Below are 20,666 nucleotides of genomic sequence, written 5' to 3' on the forward strand. Positions count from 1 at the left end.
GAGAGTGTGCTGAATAAGGGGATCAAATCAAAGAAATTCAATCTGGACAGGGACATGCAGTTGAAAATTAAAGAACTAAAAGCTGTTCTAAAGATTGGTTCCATTTTGCTGCCACGGGCAGTAAGAAGAAACTCAGGGAGGGTCACGGGACTCCTGCCTTCATACCTTCCCATGGGAGCATGAGGCGGCATAAGCTCCAACTCCACGTAAGAAATTTTGTAATGGTTCTAGGCAACAATGTGCACACTGTTAGCAGCAAAAATATTAATTGCATCTTCATCTACTGTGCGTAAGTGGTAAAAATTACTTTCTGGAAAAACATTCAGATACTTCAGTCCCTTGAGATTGTACTATTACTCTACCAGAAGAGCAGAGCAGTAAATTGCACTAACCTGTGAAGTGATATTAAGTGTAACTGAATCAAGACCACTAGATAACATGCCCTGAGTATCAGCCAAGGTCAAGGTAACACTACCATCTCCTCCAACTCCTGACGAAGACATTACTAAGTTTTGAGCAGAAACTGTGGATTGAGACATGGGTGGTGTTGAAGAAAGATTTCCACTTGACGTATTAAGTTCTGCAAAAAATAAAGTATGCACAACATTAAAAAAGGAAACATAAGCCTCAATCCTAACTACAGGGCTACTTTATTTTAGATGAATAACTTAGGTGAAAATTTCTTGCTTGCTAATTCTTTACTAAGACTTGGTGGCACCACTGCAGATCTTTCTCCTCTTTTAGTCAAACAGGTGGCAAACAGGAAAAACAACTTATTTGTGTGAGAGTCTTGCACTGTGCTGTATGGACATGGGTCCATTACAAGCAGTATAACTGAAGACAAGTTTTCAGTGTTAGGTAAACACTATGGAACACCCTACCACAGGAGATTAGAATGTGTCTTCATCTGATCACCTTCAGAACTCAGAGGAAAAACTCACCTTTCTCAAAAACTTACTTACACCAGAAGCCAAGAAGTCAACAACATTTAAAGAAACACAAAGAAAGAAAATTCCACCACAAAACAAAAACCAGTAAAAGTGACCAAACATTAGGATAGCAAGAGCAGGGCCAGATCTTATTTTCCTGTATAAAAGGCTCAGATATTATGGTGAGATGTGTCCACTCTAATATAAAAATAATAAAATAATAATGTAATTCTGTAAACAGATTAGTTAATGCACCTGTTTGCAGAACAGGGCCCCCAAAATATAAACCTACATTAGAACACACTACAGTATATGAAAATAATAGAAATGTAGTGGCTTGAAATAGCCACCAGGTAGTTCCAACACCATCTATGTAAACAAGCTGCCTAATCATGAACCAATTTATTCTGAATCTGAAATAACTGGGGATATGAGAAAGTCACCCTCAAGGTTGAAAACATTCTATTGGCTGCCACCTGCCTGAACAGTATGAGGCACAGGTACTACTTATTAGTCTGCAGTGCACAGAATTATGTTTATGTTAAGAGAAAGATTGCTTTGTTCATGAAGTTTTAGACCTTAGATTTATTGAGAAAGTTCAGCCCTGTATGGTATAGACCTTTATCCTGATGTAACACCAATGAACACTCCATGACAGAATGTTCAGAAAATATTGGAATAATCTAAAAGCTGCATTGCCCACCGCCCTGTACTGAGGATACTTAGGACTGATTGACGAACTATTCTCAAGTTCTTTTCTACCACAGAAGAGACTCCGCAGCTGAGGGGAAAGGAGGGTGGGTAGTCGAGTACCCATAGGGAGACATCTTGAAGAACTCCAATTACTGTACAAAGTAAGTAATTTCTCCTTTTTCTTCCACTAGTATCCCTATGCGTGCTGTACTTGAGGTGACTCTCGAGCAGTACCCTCTGAAGGAGATGGGCACTTCAGAACCCAGCCTAGAACTGCATAACCAAATGTAGCATCTGTTCTAGAGGCATGCACCAAGGCCTAATGTGTTGAGAAAGTATCCCCATGTAGCAGCTTTGTAGATTTCTGCAACAGGAACATCTTTCAATATGGCAATGGACATAGATTGAAATGTAGGGTATGGCTACATTTGGAATTTCAAAGCGCTGCCCCGGCAGCACTGCGGGAGCGCTGCCGCGGCAGCGCTTTGAAGTGTGAGTGTAGTCAGAGCGGCAGCGCTGGGAAAGAGCTCTCCCAGCGCTGCATGTAAACCACATCCCTTACGGGTGTAGTGTGCAGCGCTGGGAGCCGCGCTCCCAGCGCTGCTGCCCTGATTACACTGACGCTTTACAGCGCTGTATCTTGCAGCGCTCAGGGGGGTGTTTTTTCACACCCCAGTTGCAGCGCTGTAAAGTGTGAGTGTAGCCAAGGCTGTAGTAAAGTGGGCTATCACCCTAGTTGGACACAGCCCATTAGCAGCTGTATATCAGGAGAGGATGAAAATGGAAACCTATTTAGAAAGTATCTGGGAAGACACTACTGTTCGTTTAGCTCTGTCTGTATAAGATATGCATAGTCTCGGCCCTGGTCGACACTACAGTGAGGTTGACAAACTGGTTTATGTCAACCTAACTATGTAAGTGTACAAACTACAGCCTTGCTCCCACTGATGTAAGTGCCCTACTACACCAACATCATAACTCCACCTCCACGACTGTTGGCTGTTATTCTTGTCAATTTTACGTTTCCATGTCCCAGCTGGGCAGCTGCCCGAGCTCCCCACACAGAGCCAAGCTGCCCCCAGAGTCTGGGCTCCCCATTCCACACCAAGAGCCTGGGTGCTGCTCTGGCTCCCAGATGGGAACCCAGCTGCGCCTAGGCTCCCTGCTGGGAGTCTGGGGGGCTGCCCCGCTCCCATTGGGGAGTGGGGAGGCAAGAGCCCAGACAGCTTCCCTGCTTCCGGTAGGGAGGCGAGAGCCCAGGCAGGGCCACCAGGCTCCCAGCAAGGAACCAAGAGTGCGTGAGGGAGGACAGCTGGTGGTGAGTGGGGAGCCAGGAGCCTGTGGGGCAGCCAGGCTCCTGGCAGCAAGCAGTGAGCAAAACTGAGAGCTCAGGCTCTCAGCTCCCCAAACTGCCCCTCTTAGGTCAATGGAATTACTCCTGTTGAGGATGCGCACCACCGACCGGAGAGTAGTATGGACCTGAACCACCGCAGTAATTATGTAAGATGTCAATGGAAAAGTTATGATTTGATGAATATGATTATCCTATGTGTATGCATGCATCATTTTTGTATCTGAAGTTATGAATATTAACTATGTACCTGCATTTCAAATGTTTGCTCCTGTGGTAGCACCAAAAGTTATTTAGCCAGCACATTGTGAAGGAACTATCCAAGTTGAATGGCCCATCAAAGAACACAACTCACAATGAACCATGGAAGACACCTATCTACTTAATCGACTTTCCTGCGAACAGTCTAACCAGAGTAGGAGTAATGGGCTCTGCTATGACTAAGCAAAGCAGGCGTGGACATGTGACTTGCCAATGAGACTCCAAACTCCGTCTTGTTACTTAAATTTTTCCACAAACTGGACTGAGGGCTTTGTTTGAAAAAATGGGTTTCGCTCCACATGGCAGAAGCTATAAAAGGCCCTGGAGACATCTCCATTTTGTCTCTTTACTAGTCTAACCTCTGGACTATAAATTTAAACTTACGGGAGCATTCTAACGAAAGGACTGAGAACGTTCCAATGATTTGGAAACAATCTGAGACTTAACAAGACAGCACTTTATTCCATCACTGCTACAAGCCTGATCCAAGAACCTTATAATTATTGTATGTATTTGATTCCTTTAACCACTTTTAACTCTCACCTTTCTTTCTTTCTTTCTTTCTTTCTTATATAAAAGATATTAGATACTAAAGGACTGGCAATTGAATGATTACTTAGTAAGTTACACCTCTACCCGATATAACGCTGTATTCGGGAACCAAAAATATTTTACTGTTATAGGTCAAACTGCATTATATTGAACTTGCTTTGATCCGCCAGAGCGCACAGCCCTGTCCCCTCCGCACCACCCCCCACCCCCAGAGCAGTGCTTTACCGCGTTATATCCGAATTCATGTTAGATCGGGTCGCGTTATATCGGGGTAGAGGTGTATATATTGACCTAGGTCAATGTGGCTGGTCCTTTGAGATCAGAAGAACCCTTTGTTGATGAAATTGGTTTTAAATAACCACTGATCATTAAGTCTAGTGTTTTTGGTGGTGATACAAGGACTGGAACACCTAAGGACACTTTTTCTGACTTCTTGTTAGCCAGTGTGGTGAAGCATCAGTTTACTTCTATTACTGGACTAATATATCTTGTGGAAAAATAATTACCAGTTTTGGGGTGTGTTTGCCCTATTTCTCAACAGTTTGTCCTGAATTTGGTATTCTCAGTTGTGACTCACTGCAGCACAGTTACAAGTGGTATTTGCCAAAAAACATTTTCATGGAAAGATTTAGAAGCTGTGACAAAATTCCTCCTTTACCTTGGTGGGTCCTGCACTTATTGGTGGATTTGCTCACCTCAGAGACTCACTATGTGGGTTAGGAAACAACCCAGAGACCTTCCCCTCTGGTAGAAGAAACAGTCCAGGTCAATTCCTCCTGTGTCTGATTAGGAATTTGGAGGTTTGGGGGAAAACCGGGCCCACCCTCCACTCCGGGTTCCAGCCCAGGGCCCGCGGACTGCTGCTGCTGTCTAGAGTGTCTCCTGGTACAGCTACACGATAGCTACAACTCCCTGGGCTACTTCCCCATGGCCTCCTCCCAACACCTTCTTTATTCTCACCACAGGACCTTTCTCCTGGTGTCTGATAATGATTGTACTCCTCAGTCTTCCAGCAATACATCTTCTCACTCTCAACTCCTAGTGCCTCTTGCTCCCAGCTCCTCACATGCACACTACAAACTGAAGTGAGGTCCTTTTTAACTCAGGTGCCCTGATTAGCCAGCCTGTCCAAATTGATTCTCGCAATTTCTTCTTAATTGGCTCCAGATGTCCTAATTAGCCTGTCCACCTTAGTTGGTTCCAGCAAGTTCCTGATTGTTCTGGAACTGCCCGTTACCATATCCAGGGAAAAGGGATATACTTAATCTGGGACTAATACATCTGCCTTTTAACACTCTCCTGTAGCCATCTGGCCTGACCCTGTCACAAAGCATACAAGAAGCTAATGGCTCTAAGGGAGATTTCATTAGAAAATTAAGAGCTAAATCTGGAAGCTGAAGGATGAGCAAATACTGAAAAACCTTCCACAGGAGAATTAAATTCTGTGATGACTGCTAGGTGGACTTGAATCGAACTTAATGAGAGAGACCTTTCTTCAGAGTGAATAGGTATTCCAAAATCTCCAAGATGGGGAATCAACAGGAGAGAGGTGATGGCAAGTGCATCAGTGGTAAAATCACTTCCATTTCTGAAGGTAATTCATGGCACAGTAACTCCTCACTTAAAGGTGTCCCAGTTAACATGATTTCATTGTTACGTTGCTGATCAACTAGAGAACATGCTCATTTAAAGTTGCATAATGCTCTCTTATAATGTTGTTTGGCAGCCGCCTGCTTTGCCCACTGCTTACAGAAAGAGCAGCCCAATGCAGGTAGCTGGTGGGGGCTTGGAACCAGGGTGGACGGCTGCCCCTCTATCAGCTCCCTGCTCCCCTAAGTTTCCTGTGCAGCAGCTGCCCTGCAGGTTATCAATTGCCAACATTTCTGCTGTCCCTTCCCCCACTGCCATGTGCTGCTCCTGCCCTCTGCCTCGGAGCTGCTCCCGGGAGCCTCCTGCTTATTGTGCGGGGGTGAGATAAGAGGGGTGCTAATGTCACGGTGTCCCCCTCCCCCCTGCTCACCCCATCTATATAGAGCAGGGACACCTGGGACACAACAGGGCTCAGGACAGAGGGAGCTTGCTGGCAGCAGCTGCTGTCTCAATTTGCTGATCTACTTAAAAAGGCAATGTACTTAGAGTGGGGTCAACATACTTAGAGGGGCAACCTGCATCTCTCTCTCTCCCATGCTCTCTCCTTTCCCTCCATTTGTGCTGCCTTGTAGAGTGTGAGGCTACACTAACAACAGGTGGGGCTCAGCTGAGTACTAGTTCATCATTTAGCAGGAAATATCCCACCCTCTGATTCCACCACCTCCACCAAACTTCAAAAACATCACTGCTGTGCACAGTATTAAATGGTTTGTTTAAAACTTACACTTTGTGTGTGTGTGTGTGTGTGTGTGTGTGTGTGTGTGTGTGTGTGTGTGTGTGTGTGTGTGTGTGTGTATTGTGTAGTCTTTTGTCTGGTGAAAAAAAATTCTCTGGAACGTAACCCCCCCATTTACATTAGTTCTTATGGGGAAATTGGATTCACTTAACGTCATATTTTTCAGGAACATGACTACAACGTTAAGTGAGGAGTTACTGTAGATTACTTTCTGCTGTTCAGAAAGAGTTCTTGATCCTCTCTGGAACAGGAGAGTTCTAATCCTGAAAGCCATCTAGGTACCAAGTCTTCAGCCTGAGAGCGACCAAGCTGGGGTGACAAATGTTCCCCAAATCCTAAGTGATGGCTGGCTGGGAAGAGAGATAAAGAAGGAAAGGAAAGAGAAAGTTACTCACCCTGCAGTAACTGAGGTTCTTTGAGATGTGTCCCCCTGTGGGTGCTCCACTCTAGGTGACGGTGCGTCCCAGCGCTGTTGATCGGAGATTTTTGGTAGCAGTGCCTGGTTGGGGCGCATGCACCTCAGTTAGTATCTTCTGCCTTGTTCAAATCTTCCTGAGTGTGTCCTCCCCACACTCTCATCAGTTCCTTCTCTACCATGGAGAATCCTACTAAGTACTCTAAAGTAGAGGGGAGGAGGGCGGGGAGTGGAGCACCCACAGGGACACACATCTCGAAGAACCTCAGTTACTGCAAGGTGAGTAACTCTCTCTTCTTCTTCGAGTGCTGTCCCTGTGGGAGCTCCACTCTAGGTGATTGTATAGCAGTACCCACTATGGTTGGTGGGACTTTGGAGATGCAGCAGTGAGTACTGTAGATAGTACTGTATGGCCTACTATGGTGTCAGCCGTGGTGTCTTGCATGAAAGCATAATGTTTTGCAAACGTGTGTTCAGATGACCATGTAGCCACTTTGCAGATGTCAGGAATGTAGGAAGGCAATGGATGTCGACATGGCTCGAGTGGAATGAGTTCTAATGCCTTCGGGCGGTTGAAGATTTTTCGCATGGTAACAAGATCTGATACAGTCAGAGATCCGTTTGGATAGGCGTTGTTTAGAGATAGCCGTGCCTTTCAATTTTTTGGCAATGGAAACAAAGAGTTGTGGAGACTTGCGAAATGGTTTGGTCCTGTCTAAATACAAGGCGATTGCTCTTCTGATGTTGAGAGTATGCAGGGTTGCCTCTTGTGGAGCCTTGTGAGGTTTGGGATAGAAAGAAGGTAAATATATAGGTTGGTTGAGGTGGAAGGTTGATACCACCTTAGGAAGAAATTTAGGATGTAGTCTCAAAATGACTTTGTCTTTGGAGAAGATTGTGTAGGGAGACTGGGCCATCAGGGCGCTCATTTCACCAACTCTCCTTGCCAATGTTATGGCAACTAAGGAAGCCACTTTCATGGACATATGGAGATGAGAGGAGGTAGCCAAGGGCTCAAATGGAGGTTTCATGAGAGTGTGAAGAACGAGGTTAAGATTCCATGCAGCCGCTGTTGGGTGAATTTCAGGGTAGAGATTTTGCAGGCCCATGAGAAAGCGTTTAATGGTGGGGTGGGTAAAGAGTGAGTACCCATCTAATAGGTCATGGAAGGTGGTAAGCGCCGCCAGGTGCACTTTGATGGAGTTGAGCGAAAGTCCATCCTGTTTTAGTTTCAGGAGATAGTTTAGAATGTTAGGGAGGGTCACGTTATTGGGTGCTAAGTGATTATGTGAGCACCAGAGAGCGAAACGCTTCCACTTCTGCAGGTAGGTTTTACGAGTGGAGTCTTTCCTGCTGTGCAGGAGGACATATTGGACTTGCTTGGAACAGGCTAGTTCATGGGTTTGGAACCATGAAGGAACCAGGCTGTGAGGTGGAGCTTTTGGAGCTGAGGGTGAAGAACTCATCCGTTCTCCTGGTAAAGAAGGTCTGGCCTATTAGGGAGAGCCCGTGGGTGATGAGAGGACATGCGGAGTAGGTAGGGATACCATGTCTGTCTTGGCCAAGCCGGGGCAATAAGAATGACCTGGGCCTTGTCGTCCATGATCTTCCGAAGAACGCTGTGTAACAGAGGGATTGGTGGGAAGGCATACAGGAGGTACAATTTCCATGGGAAGAGGAATGCATCTCCTAGGATGCAGTCCCGAGTCCTGCTCTGGAGCAAAACCGGGGACATTTTCGGTTTTGGGTCGTGGCAAAGAGATCTATTGACGGGGTGCCCCAGGGGGAGAAGAGCTGTTGGAGTATTGCGGGATGCAGTTTCCATTCGTGTTCTGTCAAGAAGTGCCTGCTGAGTGCGTCGGCAGTAGTGTTGTGGCAGCCTGGTAGGTGGGAAGCGATGATTTGTATTCGATGTCGTATGCACCAATTCCATAGTTGAATGGCTTCCATGCAAAGGGAATGTGATCAGGCTCCCCCTTGTCTGTTTATGTAGTACATACATGCTATGTTGTCTGTTAAGACCCGCAGATATTTGTTCTTTAGGAGGGGAAAAAAGTGAAGGCATGCTCTCCTCACTGCTCTGAGCTCTAAGAGATTTATGTGTAGACGCATCTCTGATGCGGACCACCGGCCTTATGCCCTGTGTCCCCCTAGATGCGCTCCCCAACTGATTAGGGAAGCGTCCGTGGTGAGCATGAGAGGTTGGGGATCGTTGCTGGAAGGAAACCCCTGTGCAGAGGTTTTCTGGACTTGTCCACCACTGTAGGGAAGCTATAACATTGAGAGGAGGAGTTAGCAGCATCCCTAAGGTGTGTCTGTTGGATTTGAAACTGGAATTGAGCCAGCCCTGTAGACATCTCATGTGTAGCCTGGCGTGTTGAACCACGAAGGAGGTGGCTGCCATGTGGCCGAGGAGCTGTAGGCAGATTCTTGCTTGTGTCCTGGGACAAATAGAGAGCATGCGTATGAACTGCGTGAGAGCGAGGAATCTGTTGTATGGGAGCGAGACCCTGCTCTGGGTTGAGTCAAGATGAGCTCCAACGAAGTCTATCTGTTGTGTAGGTGTTAGGGTGGATTTTTTGAAGTTTATTTGGAGGCCTAGGCTGTGAAAGAGGGAAATGGCGAAACGCGTATCTTGAAGTGTCTCGCCATAGGAGTCGCCCTTGAGGAGGCAATCGTACAGGTAGGGGAACAGTGTGACCCCATGTTTGCGGAGGTGAGCCACAACCACGGCTAGAGTCTGGGGAAAAACTCTTGGTGCTGTGGAGAGTCCGAAAGGAAGAACTCTGTATTGAAAATGGTCGTGACCGATTGTGAATCGTAGAAAGCGTCTGTGAGCTGGACGAATTGATATATGAAAGTAAGCATCCTGTAGGTCGAGGGCTGTGAACCAGTCTCCTTGATCCAATGCAGGTATTATTGTGCCCAGTGTGACCATCTTGAATCCTTGTAATCCTCACGAATTTGTTCAGTCAGCATAGGTCTAGTATAGGCCTCCATCCTCCGTTCTTTTTCTGCGTTAGAAAGTAATGGGAGTAGAAACCTGTCCCTTGATGTTGCGTCGGCACAGGTTCCACTGCGCCTAGCTGCAGATGTGCCACTTCCGTGCGATGTAATTGCTCGTGAGAAGGGTCCCTGAAGAGGGATGGGGAAGGGTAGGATATAAAAGGGATGGAGTGACCTGCCTGAACTATTTCGAGGACCCAGCGGTCCTGTGTAATCTGCTGCCAGGCACGTTGGAAATTCTGGAGGCAGTGGCCAAATGGGCAAGTAAGCAGTGGAATCAAGGGGTGGTCGTGCAGACCCTCGACCAACATTTCAAAACTGTTGTTTATTGCCCGATGGACGGACGGTGGTGGCTTGATTTTGATTTTGTCTGCGCTTGGGGGGGTCTAGTACAATTCCTAGTTGTGTCATATAGTCTGCGTTGAGGACGATAGTACTGATGTGTGCGTGGTCTTTGGTAGGGTTGGTATCGTTGTCACCCGGGACGGGATGGGTGAATGCCCAGGGTGCGCAGTGTTGCTCCAGAATCTTTCATGGTATGGAGGAGTTCATCAGGTTTTTTGGAGAAAAGTTTGTCCTTATCAAAGGGGAGATCCTCCACTTTGGTCTGGAGTTCTTTTGGAATGCAGGATGCGAAGAGCCATGAAGATCTACGCATAACCACAGCAGTTGCGGTGGTACGGGCTGCTGTGTCTGCCATGTCTAAAGATGCCTGTAGGGCCGTTCTGGAAATCAGTTGGCCCTCAGTCAGGATTGATTTGAAGTTTGCTCTTTTATCCTCTGGAATGTAGGAGGCAAATTCAAAAAGTTTATTGTAATTATCAAAATCATAACTGGTGAGGAGAGCAGAATAGTTTGCAATTCTGAATTGTAATGTAGAGGACGTATAAACCTTGTGGCCCAGGACGTCAAGGCGTCTAAGATCCTTGTCTTGCGGGGTGGATCGATATTGTGACTGTTTCGCCCTCTGTGCAACTGCATCCATGACAATAGAGTTCGGTGGTGGATGAGAAAATAGGAAGTCTGAATCCCTTGCAGGGACATAATATTTACGTTCAGCCTTCTTGCAAGTTGGTAATAAAGAGGCTGGGTTTTGCCAGAGTGTGTCAGCTGGCTCCATGAGTGCTTCATTTATAGGGAGTGCAATTTTTGAGGGCGAAGACGGTTGAAGGATTCTAAGGAGTTTGTGTTGCGTCTCCTGAACCTCTTCTAAAGGGATATCTTGACTGAATGCCACCTTCCTAAAAAGTTCTTGAAATTGTTTGCAGTCGTCCACGGCCTGTGGAGGTGAAGGGAGGAGGGCTTCATCCGAGGCTAGTGGAGAGTTAGGGGTCGGTGAGTCAGGATATGCTGCAAAGCTCCCAGTCTCAGGAGGGGGGCTCAGGCACCCTAGAAGTGGACGGAGCAGGAGATTGAGGCACGGAAGGAGGATGATTGGTAGGAGGATGTTGCCATGGGTACCACTGCCATGGGTACCAAGGCATAGCGTAGGAGAACCCAGGTGCCGCCCACGGGGGGGGGGGGGGGGGAATTAGGGAAACTGAGGTTGTTGACCTTGAGCCATGACCTGAGGTGCTAGAGGCGCCTGTAGAGGAGAAGCAGGAGGCGAGAACTCCGCTTGCTGCTGTAAATCAAGTTCCCCGTCAGTGAAAGCCAGTTCAGGTGGAGAGAGTGGCGGTTCAAGAAATGAGTCCTGTGTGTCTAGGAGCGGAGAGTGAGGCTCAGGTGGCATTGAAAGGTCACTTTGGGTGAGAAACTGTTGCTTCTGCTCCCTGGGCTGAGCTGAGCCTGCTCTCTGCTCTAGCTCATTAGTAGGAGAAAGTGAGAAAGAGAATGTTGCTGTAGACTGCATAGAGGTGCCCTGCAGGGAGTCTGCTGCTGGTGCGCGGGTAGAAGACAGGCTCAGTGCCGATGTTTTTCTCGGTGCCGAGGAGGAGCGTGCTGTCGGCACCGCAGCTGTTTTCGTTGCTGAGGCAGAGTGTGCTGTCAGCACCGCGGCCGTTGTCGGTGCCGAGAAGGAGCGTGGTGCCAGCGCTGTAGCCGTTTGCGGTGCCGAGGAGCAAGGTGTCCGCGCCGTGGCCGTTTGTGGCGCTGAGAGGATCAGCTCCACAAGGACCTTCCCGGCAGGGGAGGTCGGGTCCCTGCCTCTGTGCTCTGTCAGAGCAGTGGCTGAGGCATTAGAGCAGGCTGAGGCACCTGTCTTTGGTGCTGTCAGCACAGAGGATAGGGATCTCGCAGGAGATCCCCTACCCTTGTTAGAGTCTCTTCTGTGAGACTATTGTGCTTCTTGCCTACGCTCCAGGGAGGGTGAAGCAACGCTCCCCACCGGTTCCGATCTGGTTGGGGAGCATGAGGGAGCGGGTTAGCCTTTCCCGTCTCTGACAGCGGCTGTAAGGATTTTTCCATCACCAGGATTTTGAGCCGCAGATCCCTGTCACAATGAGCTCAACTTTAGGCTTGCGCAATGGAAGCACTTCGCGGGGATGTGGGTGTTCCTGAGGCCTTTCACACAATGTGAGTGCCCATCTGAACTTGGCATGGAGTCCTGACTGGAGATGCATCTCTTGAATCCTGAAGCTCCTGGCATTATGAATTAGAGATGGCCGAAGAGAGTGTCTCAACAGGAGACAAGCCTGAGGGGCTTTTTTTTTTTTTTTTTAAACTAAGTAACTAACTATGTAACTATACTAAAGGAAGGGAAACAACTGGAAAGTAATTAATAATTATTTCTATGTTCTTTGTTACTGTTTCCTATAGAGACCAGGGAAGAAAAGGCAGCACTGCCCCGAGTCCCGTCTTCAGCCGAGGACGGTTGAGAAGGAACTGAGGAGGGTGTGGGGCGCACGCACTCAGGAAGATTCCAACAAGGCAAGAAATACCAACTGAGTGCGTGCGACTCAACCAGGCACTGCTACCGAAAATTTCCGATTAACAGCACGGAGACGCACCGTCACTTAGAGTGGAGAACCCACAGGGACAACACTCGAAGAAGAACCATACCTGTCTTGGCCAGGTTGATGCAATCAAAATTACCATGGCTTTGTCCTATTTGTGTAGAATGCTGAAGATTAGCAGCATTGGAGGGGAAGGTATATAGGAGACTCTTTGACCACGAAAGGAAAAAAGGTGTCCCCAGAAAATGGTGATTGAGACCTCTTCTCGAACAGAATTTAGCACATATGCAGTTGGCAGTACTGGAAAAAAAGGTTTATTGTTTGGAAGATGCCAGGTAAGGAAAATCTGCTTTAGTATGGATCTCTCAACTTCCCACTTGTGATCTGAGGTGAAGTATTGGCTGAAGTCATCGGCAACAGTGTTTTGGCAGCTGTAAAAATAACCTGCTGAGATACAGGTATGGTGGACTATACACCAGTTCTATTACCCAAGTGCCTCAGAGCACAGAGAAGGGGATCTTAACCCCCTGTTGATTTATGTTGTACATACTGACCCTGTTTGTCATTAGACAAACAGAATGACCTTCTGTCATGCTGGTAAGCAGACTGTACTGCCCTGAGCTCCAGAAAGTTGATAAGTAAACTCCTGGGCGGACTATCTGCATGGGATAACATGGCCCCATAGATGAGTCTCCCATTCTCAGGTGAATGCATCCAAAACTATTGTGACAGTAGGAGGTGGATAACTGAAGGGAATCTCTGAGCATACCTTGTCTGTATTCTTCCACCATTCAAGAGAGACTAGCACTCGGCTGGGAATAAAAAGCAACTTGTTCTAACTCTCTGCTGGGAGGGTATAAACTGTCCTGAGCCAGGCTTTGAAGTAGGGTATATGTAAGCAGGCATGTAACGGGATAATGTACACACTGCCACATGCCCGAAGAGCTGTAGGCACAATCTGGCAATGGTGTGGGGGCTCATTTGGACTTGAGCTATTAAGTATGTCAGAGTGAGAGACCTGTCCTCTGGTAGGCAGGCTATGGATGTCATGGCATCAAGAGTGGCCCCAATGAACTCCATTCTCCATAGAAATAAGAGGGGTCCATTTTGCAGTACCAAGGTGAAGGCGAAGCATGTGGAAGACGGACATAGCTTTCTTTACAGCAGTTTGTACTCCAACATAGGAATACCCATTGAGAAGCCAGCTATTAAAATAGGGGAAACAAATTACTCCTCATTGGCAAAGCTCTGAGGCAACTACCATCATAACTTTTGTAAACACGATGGGTGCAGAGCAGATGGGCTGCAAAGGACGACTCAGTACTGACAGTGGTCCTGACCTATGACAAAGTGTAAGGCTCTCTCATGAGAGGGCTGTATTGTGACATGAAAGTACATGTCCTGAAGGTCAAGGGTCACAAAACAGTCTCCTGAATCTAGGGATGGAATGATAGCAGCTAGTGTTACCATCATGAATCTCTGTACCGTGATGAAGGTACTCAGCATGCTGAGATCTAGAATTGGCTTCCACCTACTCTTCTTTTTGGAGATCAGAAAGTAATTGGAATAGATCTCTTCCTCTACGTTAAGTCGGAACTTGTTCTATGGCTCCTATGCAGTGAAGGGAGAGAACCTCTCGCATCAGGAGAAGTTAATGAGATGGATTCCTGAACAGGGACCAGGAGGGGAGACAGGGAATGCAAGAGAATGAAGCTGCCCAATGCTATAACCTCTAAAAGCTATCTATCAGAAGAAATCTGCTCGCATGAAGTTCAGAAATGGGAGACAATCCCCAGAAGTTGGGAGGAAGGAAAGGGCAAAATAATACAGCAGCAAATCTGGATCATGGAGGTGTTTGTGACTCTCGACCAAGGCGTCAAAACAAACACTTTCTTGATGGTGGCTGCTGCGTCAATCCAGGTGCAGCAGTTAAGAATTTCCCCCTCTGCATTCAGCATTTCTTTTTAGGTGCTTCTGAGGTGCTGTGATAGGTGGGAAACTGAGCTGATCAGGATCTCTACGCTGTCTGAGGCTGACTAAATCTCCTCTTGTTTGCAAGTGTATTTATGCCCAGCAAATGAAAGGTTGCCCTGAGTCCTTCAGAGAATGCAGAGACTTATTAGAGAACTTGCAAAATAATTTCAGATGATCAAAGGAAAGGTCCTCTACAATGTTCTGGACTTCACACGGAATTCCAGAGGATTGCAACCATGAGACTTGACACATGATTAGAGCCGTGGAGATGGATTAAACAGCACTTGCCAGCGGCATCGAGAGAGGACTGTAAAGCTGTTCTGGATAGAGGCCCTTCTGCAACAACTGCCTGAAACTGATTTCTACGTTCCAAACTACAAGGTAGCAAGATGGCAACTGAATAGCTCTTCTGACCAAAATATCTATGAGCTCATGGAACATTAGCCTTATCACAAGACGGTCTTCAAATAGTGCTGCCTGTGTCGTTCATTCACTGCATCCATAACCAATGAGTTAGGGGATGGGTGGGAAAACAAAAATTCTGAACCGCTAGCTGGAACTTAATTCTTTTTGTCTGACCTCTTAGCTTTTAGACGGTCGGGAGAGGAGGCGAGAGAAGTGAGGTGGCAGTAGCAGGGACCTGCCAAATTGTCTTAATGGGTTTAACAGTGTCTCGTTTATGGGGAGGGCCACCCATGATGAAGATAGCACAGCAAGGATGTCCAACAATTTAGGTTAAGTCTACTGGACTTCTTCCAGGCATATTTGAAGAGTGGCTGCCATTCTTTTCAAGCAGCCTTGAAATTGAAGTTGTCCACAGCACATGGAAGGAGCATAATAGCTTCATCCAGGGAGGATCAGGAAATATTTGTCAGAGTAGCCTCTTCATCAACTCTCCTGTTTTTCTAATGTTTCATCATGAGGTGGGGATTGCTGTTGGAGAATGGAGGGAATCAGGGAATGAAGTCCCTGACATTCCCTGTGAGTGCTGTGCGCCTTGGAGAATTGTTGGCAGTATGCAGCCCAAGGGTCCCAATATGGCCATTGGAAACGAAGGCACATAAGGAAATGAGACAGGCATCCAGGATTGTCATACTAAGGACGGTGCTGAGGAGGTCGAAGCAGCACAAGCCGTGAAGTATCCCTCAATGTAGCATGTTCCAGAGAGTGTGGTCTAGACTCATAAGAACCCGAACAGAAATTTGAACATCTGAGAGCTCTCATCTGAAAAGTTTAATGGAGGAGCAGATGAAGGAAGAGTGATGATCTATTTGTATGTATGGACACAGGGGAATCATGCAGTACAGGTGATAGGTGAGGTACTAGAGATAGCAGAGGATGCCATACCAGGAGTCTAACTGAGCTTAATAAAGGAGATGTAAGTTCATGGGAGACAAAAATACCTGGAAAATCTGAACTCCTGTGGTACTGGGTGAGGTTGCACAGGAACCTGATGGGCTGTGGACAAAGAGGCCTGCTGCACTAAGGGCAGTGCCAGCAACGTTGATATTCGCTAGGCACCAAAGATACAGCAAAAGCTGCAGGCAATACTAACTTCTTCAGTGAGGAGTCCCTACAGTCTCTAGTACTTCAGGCATGCTTCGATGGTACCAGAGGCTTCAGTACCAATCATTGGGTAACATGTGATTTAAATGAGCTCAAGGACTGCAACTTAGAACCCTTGGTACTGAGATCTCTTGAACCTCCTTGGAAGCCTTTAAGGGACATGGAGTCCCCAGTACAGATGATCTCTTAGAACTATGCTCTTTCTAAGGAGTTTTAGTACTCCTTTTCATAGAAATCTTTCCCACTTCACTTGTAGGTCTACCGGAGGCTGATGGGGCAATATGGTCGCTTGGAGGCCACTGTATGGGTGGGGGGTCTCTGGGCCTGGACCTGAAGCCAGATGAAGGGAGCACTCCATCATGGAGAGGTGAAGTTTAATCTCCCTACAGTGGCTCTTAAAACTAGTGCAGATTTTGCATTTTGAGAGCACACGTGTATTCCCAAGGCAGCGGATACAGTGAGAGTGGCCGTCATTAACCGGGAAAGACTCCAAGCAAGTGAGGTAACAATTTTAAAGCCTGGGGATGTAAGCATGCCCCAAAACATAAAAGGCTTCTTGAAAATGGACACCTCTGTGCAAAGGGAAGTGGAGGCAGCAAGAGGCCAAAGCCTCAGCTAGTGGAAAAGATCCCAAAAGAAATAAAATGATTAACTATAAAAATAAAACTAAAAAAGCAACTAAGAGGCAGGCATCTGCACAAGCAAGTACTACTGAACTCTCTGTCTCTGGCCATAGCAGCTGAGAAGGAACTGAGGACAGTTCATCTGTCGCAATGAGGACGGGTAGGGCGCATGCGCAAGCCAAACAGCACTGCTGTCAACAATCACCAATGGAAGGCGCATGTGTATTTCAAGTGGAGACCCAGAAGGATGCTCTCAAAGAAGAACTGCCTGCTTATAATTACAAAGGACCTGCATCCACTCAGGGAAAGGGGAAAGGAAAGCAACAGGGACCTACCACATCAGAAACAGTCAGTAAATTTCACTTTTCGTATAGGAGTATGAACTGCTTCATATTTACAATACAATGAGATAACAAGTCCTACGGGAAATTTGAATCATGGACCCCTTTATCATTGTTCCTTGACCACATGACAGGTTCCCTAATGCCTCTAATTTAATAGGAAACCTCTGTGCATTATTCCTTTAACTATCTCAGTGCACCAGTTTTAGATGCACTCCCTTGTTCTCCCTTGCTCCCTGTCCTGTGGGGATGAACATGAGTGAGTCAGGTGAGAGAACAGACAAAATCTTGGACTTTGTAATCAGAGACTAAATGAATTTAACATTTCAGATTTACTGAACTGGCCCAGCAACTATTTTTCCACACAGGAAGTTATTTCTCTTATGAAATCAATTAGTGCTTACCTGAAGCGTTCAGTGATGTACCCTGAGACAGAAGTTGATCGTTGCTTATAGTTAATGTAGCACCTGTTGATTGATTGCTAATTGATGGTGTTGTCAGTCGTAAACTCCCATTCAACTCATTACTTCCAGAAGAATTATGCTGAATAAGATCTTGACCTAAAAGAGAAATTACTTCTATGACATCTGGAAACTCCAGAAGAGCAATTTTGCTGCTAATGTATTTAGTTCAAACAAGTTCTCATTAAACAGTACTAGGACAATAGGACATCCAATCAAAAGGATTAATTTTGTACTTGGGGCAATATTAGTAAGGAAGATTATGAAATTGTAGATTTTTTTTAAAGTATACTCCACTACTGTAGGAATATTTCCAAAAGGAGCAGTATCAAGTGTATTATTACATATAAAAAACACAAGACAATTCCAGCTAAATGTGCAAGTTTCCTCAATTTATTAAAATGTAATTGAAAGAAATCTATATTATGAAACTGATTTACAGAAAGGTGAAACATCATCAGAAAATGAAGAGACAGTTTATTAGTACCTGTGAATATAAAGAATTGGTTTGCACAAGTGAAGATTTTCAGATACCCCAGGTAGACAAATTTTTGTACATTTAACTACTGAGCTCACTAATATTTAGATATTCAGGAGCAAACATGAAGTCTGATTTAGTTAGGCCCATGAAAACGTACTAATGAAGACATGAGACTCAGTACCCGGACCCAGAGCTTAATTGTTGAAAATCTGTCCTTTGATAAAACAGGAACTAACCTGTTCTGTAACTGCTGTTCTTCAAGATATGGTACTCATGGTCATTCCACTACAGGTCTGTGGGCCCAGTGCACCACAGCTGGAGATTTTCCCCTTAGTGACACCCATCAGGGTGGTGCATATGCCCTCTGTTGCCTCATACAGCTGTGCATGGTATAAAGCAGGGGTCCCCAACATGAAGCCTGTGGGTGCCACGGTGCCCGCCGGGGCGTCTAAGTGCGCCCACGTACTGGTCAGCAGAAGAGCATCCGCCGAAATGCTGCCGCCAAGCTGTATCATCCAGAGGTGTCACTGCCGAAATGCCGCTGATTTTCAGCAGCATATCAGCAGTGACGCCTCTGGATGACGGTGCTTGTCAGCAGCATTTCGGCGGTGATGCCTATTGACGTTGCTGCTTGTCGGCGGAATTTCGGCGGATGGTCGTCCGCCGCCACGGTCCTCCATGGCTCGTTGTCTGGCGCCTGCCAGACAAAAAAGTTTGGGGACCACTGATATAAAGGATGGAGCCATCCCCAACAATGCTTAGTTCCTTTTTACTGGACAGACTCCAGTATAAAGGGGAAAGGAGTGGGCATCATGGAATGGATATGTGCATGCTTCTCAAAGAACAACAGTTAAAGAACAGTAACCATTAGTAACCATTTTTTCTTCAAGTGATTGCACCTGTCCATTCTACTCCAGGTGACACACAAGCAGTTCAGTTTGGAAGTGGGATCGGAGTCTACCTGAACAATAATGAGAGGACTATTCATCCAAGTTTGGCATCATCTCTGGAATGTTGATACAGCATAATGAGGTGTAAAGGAACACACTAATGACCAAGTTACAGCTCTACAAATGTCTTGTACAGGCACCAGTTCTGTTACACTGGTAATGTTGTAGCACATTCTTATACAGGAGGAATTCATAACGAGATTCTCTGAGTTGAGACTAGAAGAACCTTCATCCTGTCTTTGAATGCCACAAACACTTGTGATGACGACCTAAATGGTCTAGTCCTGTTCAAGTACAAAGCTAACGCCCTCATGGCGTATGCAGTCACTCCTCGCTCTTATGAGAATAGGGTTTAGGAAAAAAATTTGGTTAGTATATTGCTTGATTAATTAGAAATGAGAGACTAATTTAGTCAGAATTTTCAGATGTGGGCTAAGTATAGATTGCCCTTGTAAAATACTATATAAGGTGGACCAGCTACCGAGACTTGTAACTCTAGCACCCTTCTCACAGAGTTAACTGCCATCAAAAAGCTACTTTCACTAACAGAAGTAACAAACAGGCAAGCAGCAGTTCAAAAAGCGGACTCACCCACTTTGTTAACACCAGATTTCAGTCCCAAGAGGGACAAGATCCTCTGCTTGGGGATATAACCAGTCCAGTCCCTTTAAGAATTTGAGTGACATTGGATTGGAGAAAACCAAGTGACGAGCAACTGGAGGGTGGAAAGTGAAGACAGCTGCTAGGTGAATGCTGATAGATCTAATGCTGTTTCAGGTGAAACAGATTTGCTGTTTCAGGTGAAATAGTCCACACCAAACTATACAGAAGCCCAGTCTGGTGAACCTCCTTTCTGCTGTGACTACAAGGAACTTAAGGAGAACTTAAATAGGTAATTGTACAGAGCAGAGGCTTTCTGCTATTCAGGAGGATGTTTTGTACATCCTTTGAACAGAACTCCTGAGATGTTAATCATGAAGCATCCAGGCCACAAGATGAAGAGCATCTGGGTTGGGATGAAGTGAGTGACCACAGCCCTGTGCGATTTGGTCTGGTTCTGGAAAAAGTGTAAAAGGAGCCCTAGTTGAGAGGCTCAACAGACTGGAGAACCAATGCTGGCAAGGCTACACCAGTGCTATGAGGATCTCACAAGCATGATCCTGCTTGATTCTAAGCAACACTCTGGTAGGGAGTAAAACCAGAGGGCAAGCATACATTAGCTTGTCTTTCCAGAGTAATAGGAAAGCTTCTATCAGAGACTCTTGAATGTGATCTACTCTAGAACCAAAAAAAAAGATGTAATTTCCTGTTGTGATGAGTTGCAAACAAGAGTATGCGAGGAACACCCCAGGTTTGAAAAATCAGTCTTACTAGATCCGGACAGAGAGACTACTCATAATCTCTGTGGAAAATTTGCTCAAGATGTCTGCCAGACTGTACTGAACACCAACATGGGACACCGAGGTGAATCATGTTGGTGATACAAAACTCTAAAGTTGTACCATCTCTTGATGATCTGATCTGGCCCCTTCCTGTCAGTTCACATACAACATTGCTGCTGTGTTGTCCATCAGGACAAGAAGAGTTTTTCTTGATGTGGGAGAGAAAAGCCTGACAGGCAAGATGAATGACTCAACTCTCATGTTTTTGTGGACAGCTAAATCTTAGTGAGATCAAAGACCTTGAGTTTGTAGATTCCTGAGGTGGGCTCCCAACCAAGAGAAGTGTCTGTAACCAGAGTCAATATGATTGTGTGGACATGAACAGAACTCCAATATATACA

At 46.1% G+C, this 20,666-nt stretch overlaps 1 protein-coding gene across 11 annotated transcripts in view; it reads right to left on the reverse strand.

The window, feature by feature from the left end:
• The window catches only part of ZNF236 (zinc finger protein 236), a 194,944-nt gene that overhangs the window by 42,108 nt on the left and 132,170 nt on the right, over nt 1-20,666 (reverse strand). For 9 of the 11 annotated variants that reach the window (XR_003999074.1, XM_030552614.1, XM_030552613.1 and 6 more), the window contains exons 27-28: nt 17,396-17,551; nt 393-580 (exon numbers count right to left, since the gene is read on the reverse strand). Coding sequence is in view for 10 of the 11 variants with exons in the window: in XM_030552614.1 (XP_030408474.1) it covers nt 393-580; nt 17,396-17,551 (344 nt within the window). In the remaining variant the exon portion in view is untranslated. The remainder of the gene's footprint in view (nt 1-392; nt 581-17,395; nt 17,552-20,666) is intronic. The other 2 variants (XM_030552620.1, XM_030552618.1) reach the window with 1 other exon arrangement.

This window comes from Gopherus evgoodei, chromosome 2, assembly GCF_007399415.2.
Source record: "Gopherus evgoodei ecotype Sinaloan lineage chromosome 2, rGopEvg1_v1.p, whole genome shotgun sequence".
Taxonomy (NCBI): Eukaryota; Metazoa; Chordata; order Testudines; family Testudinidae; genus Gopherus; species Gopherus evgoodei.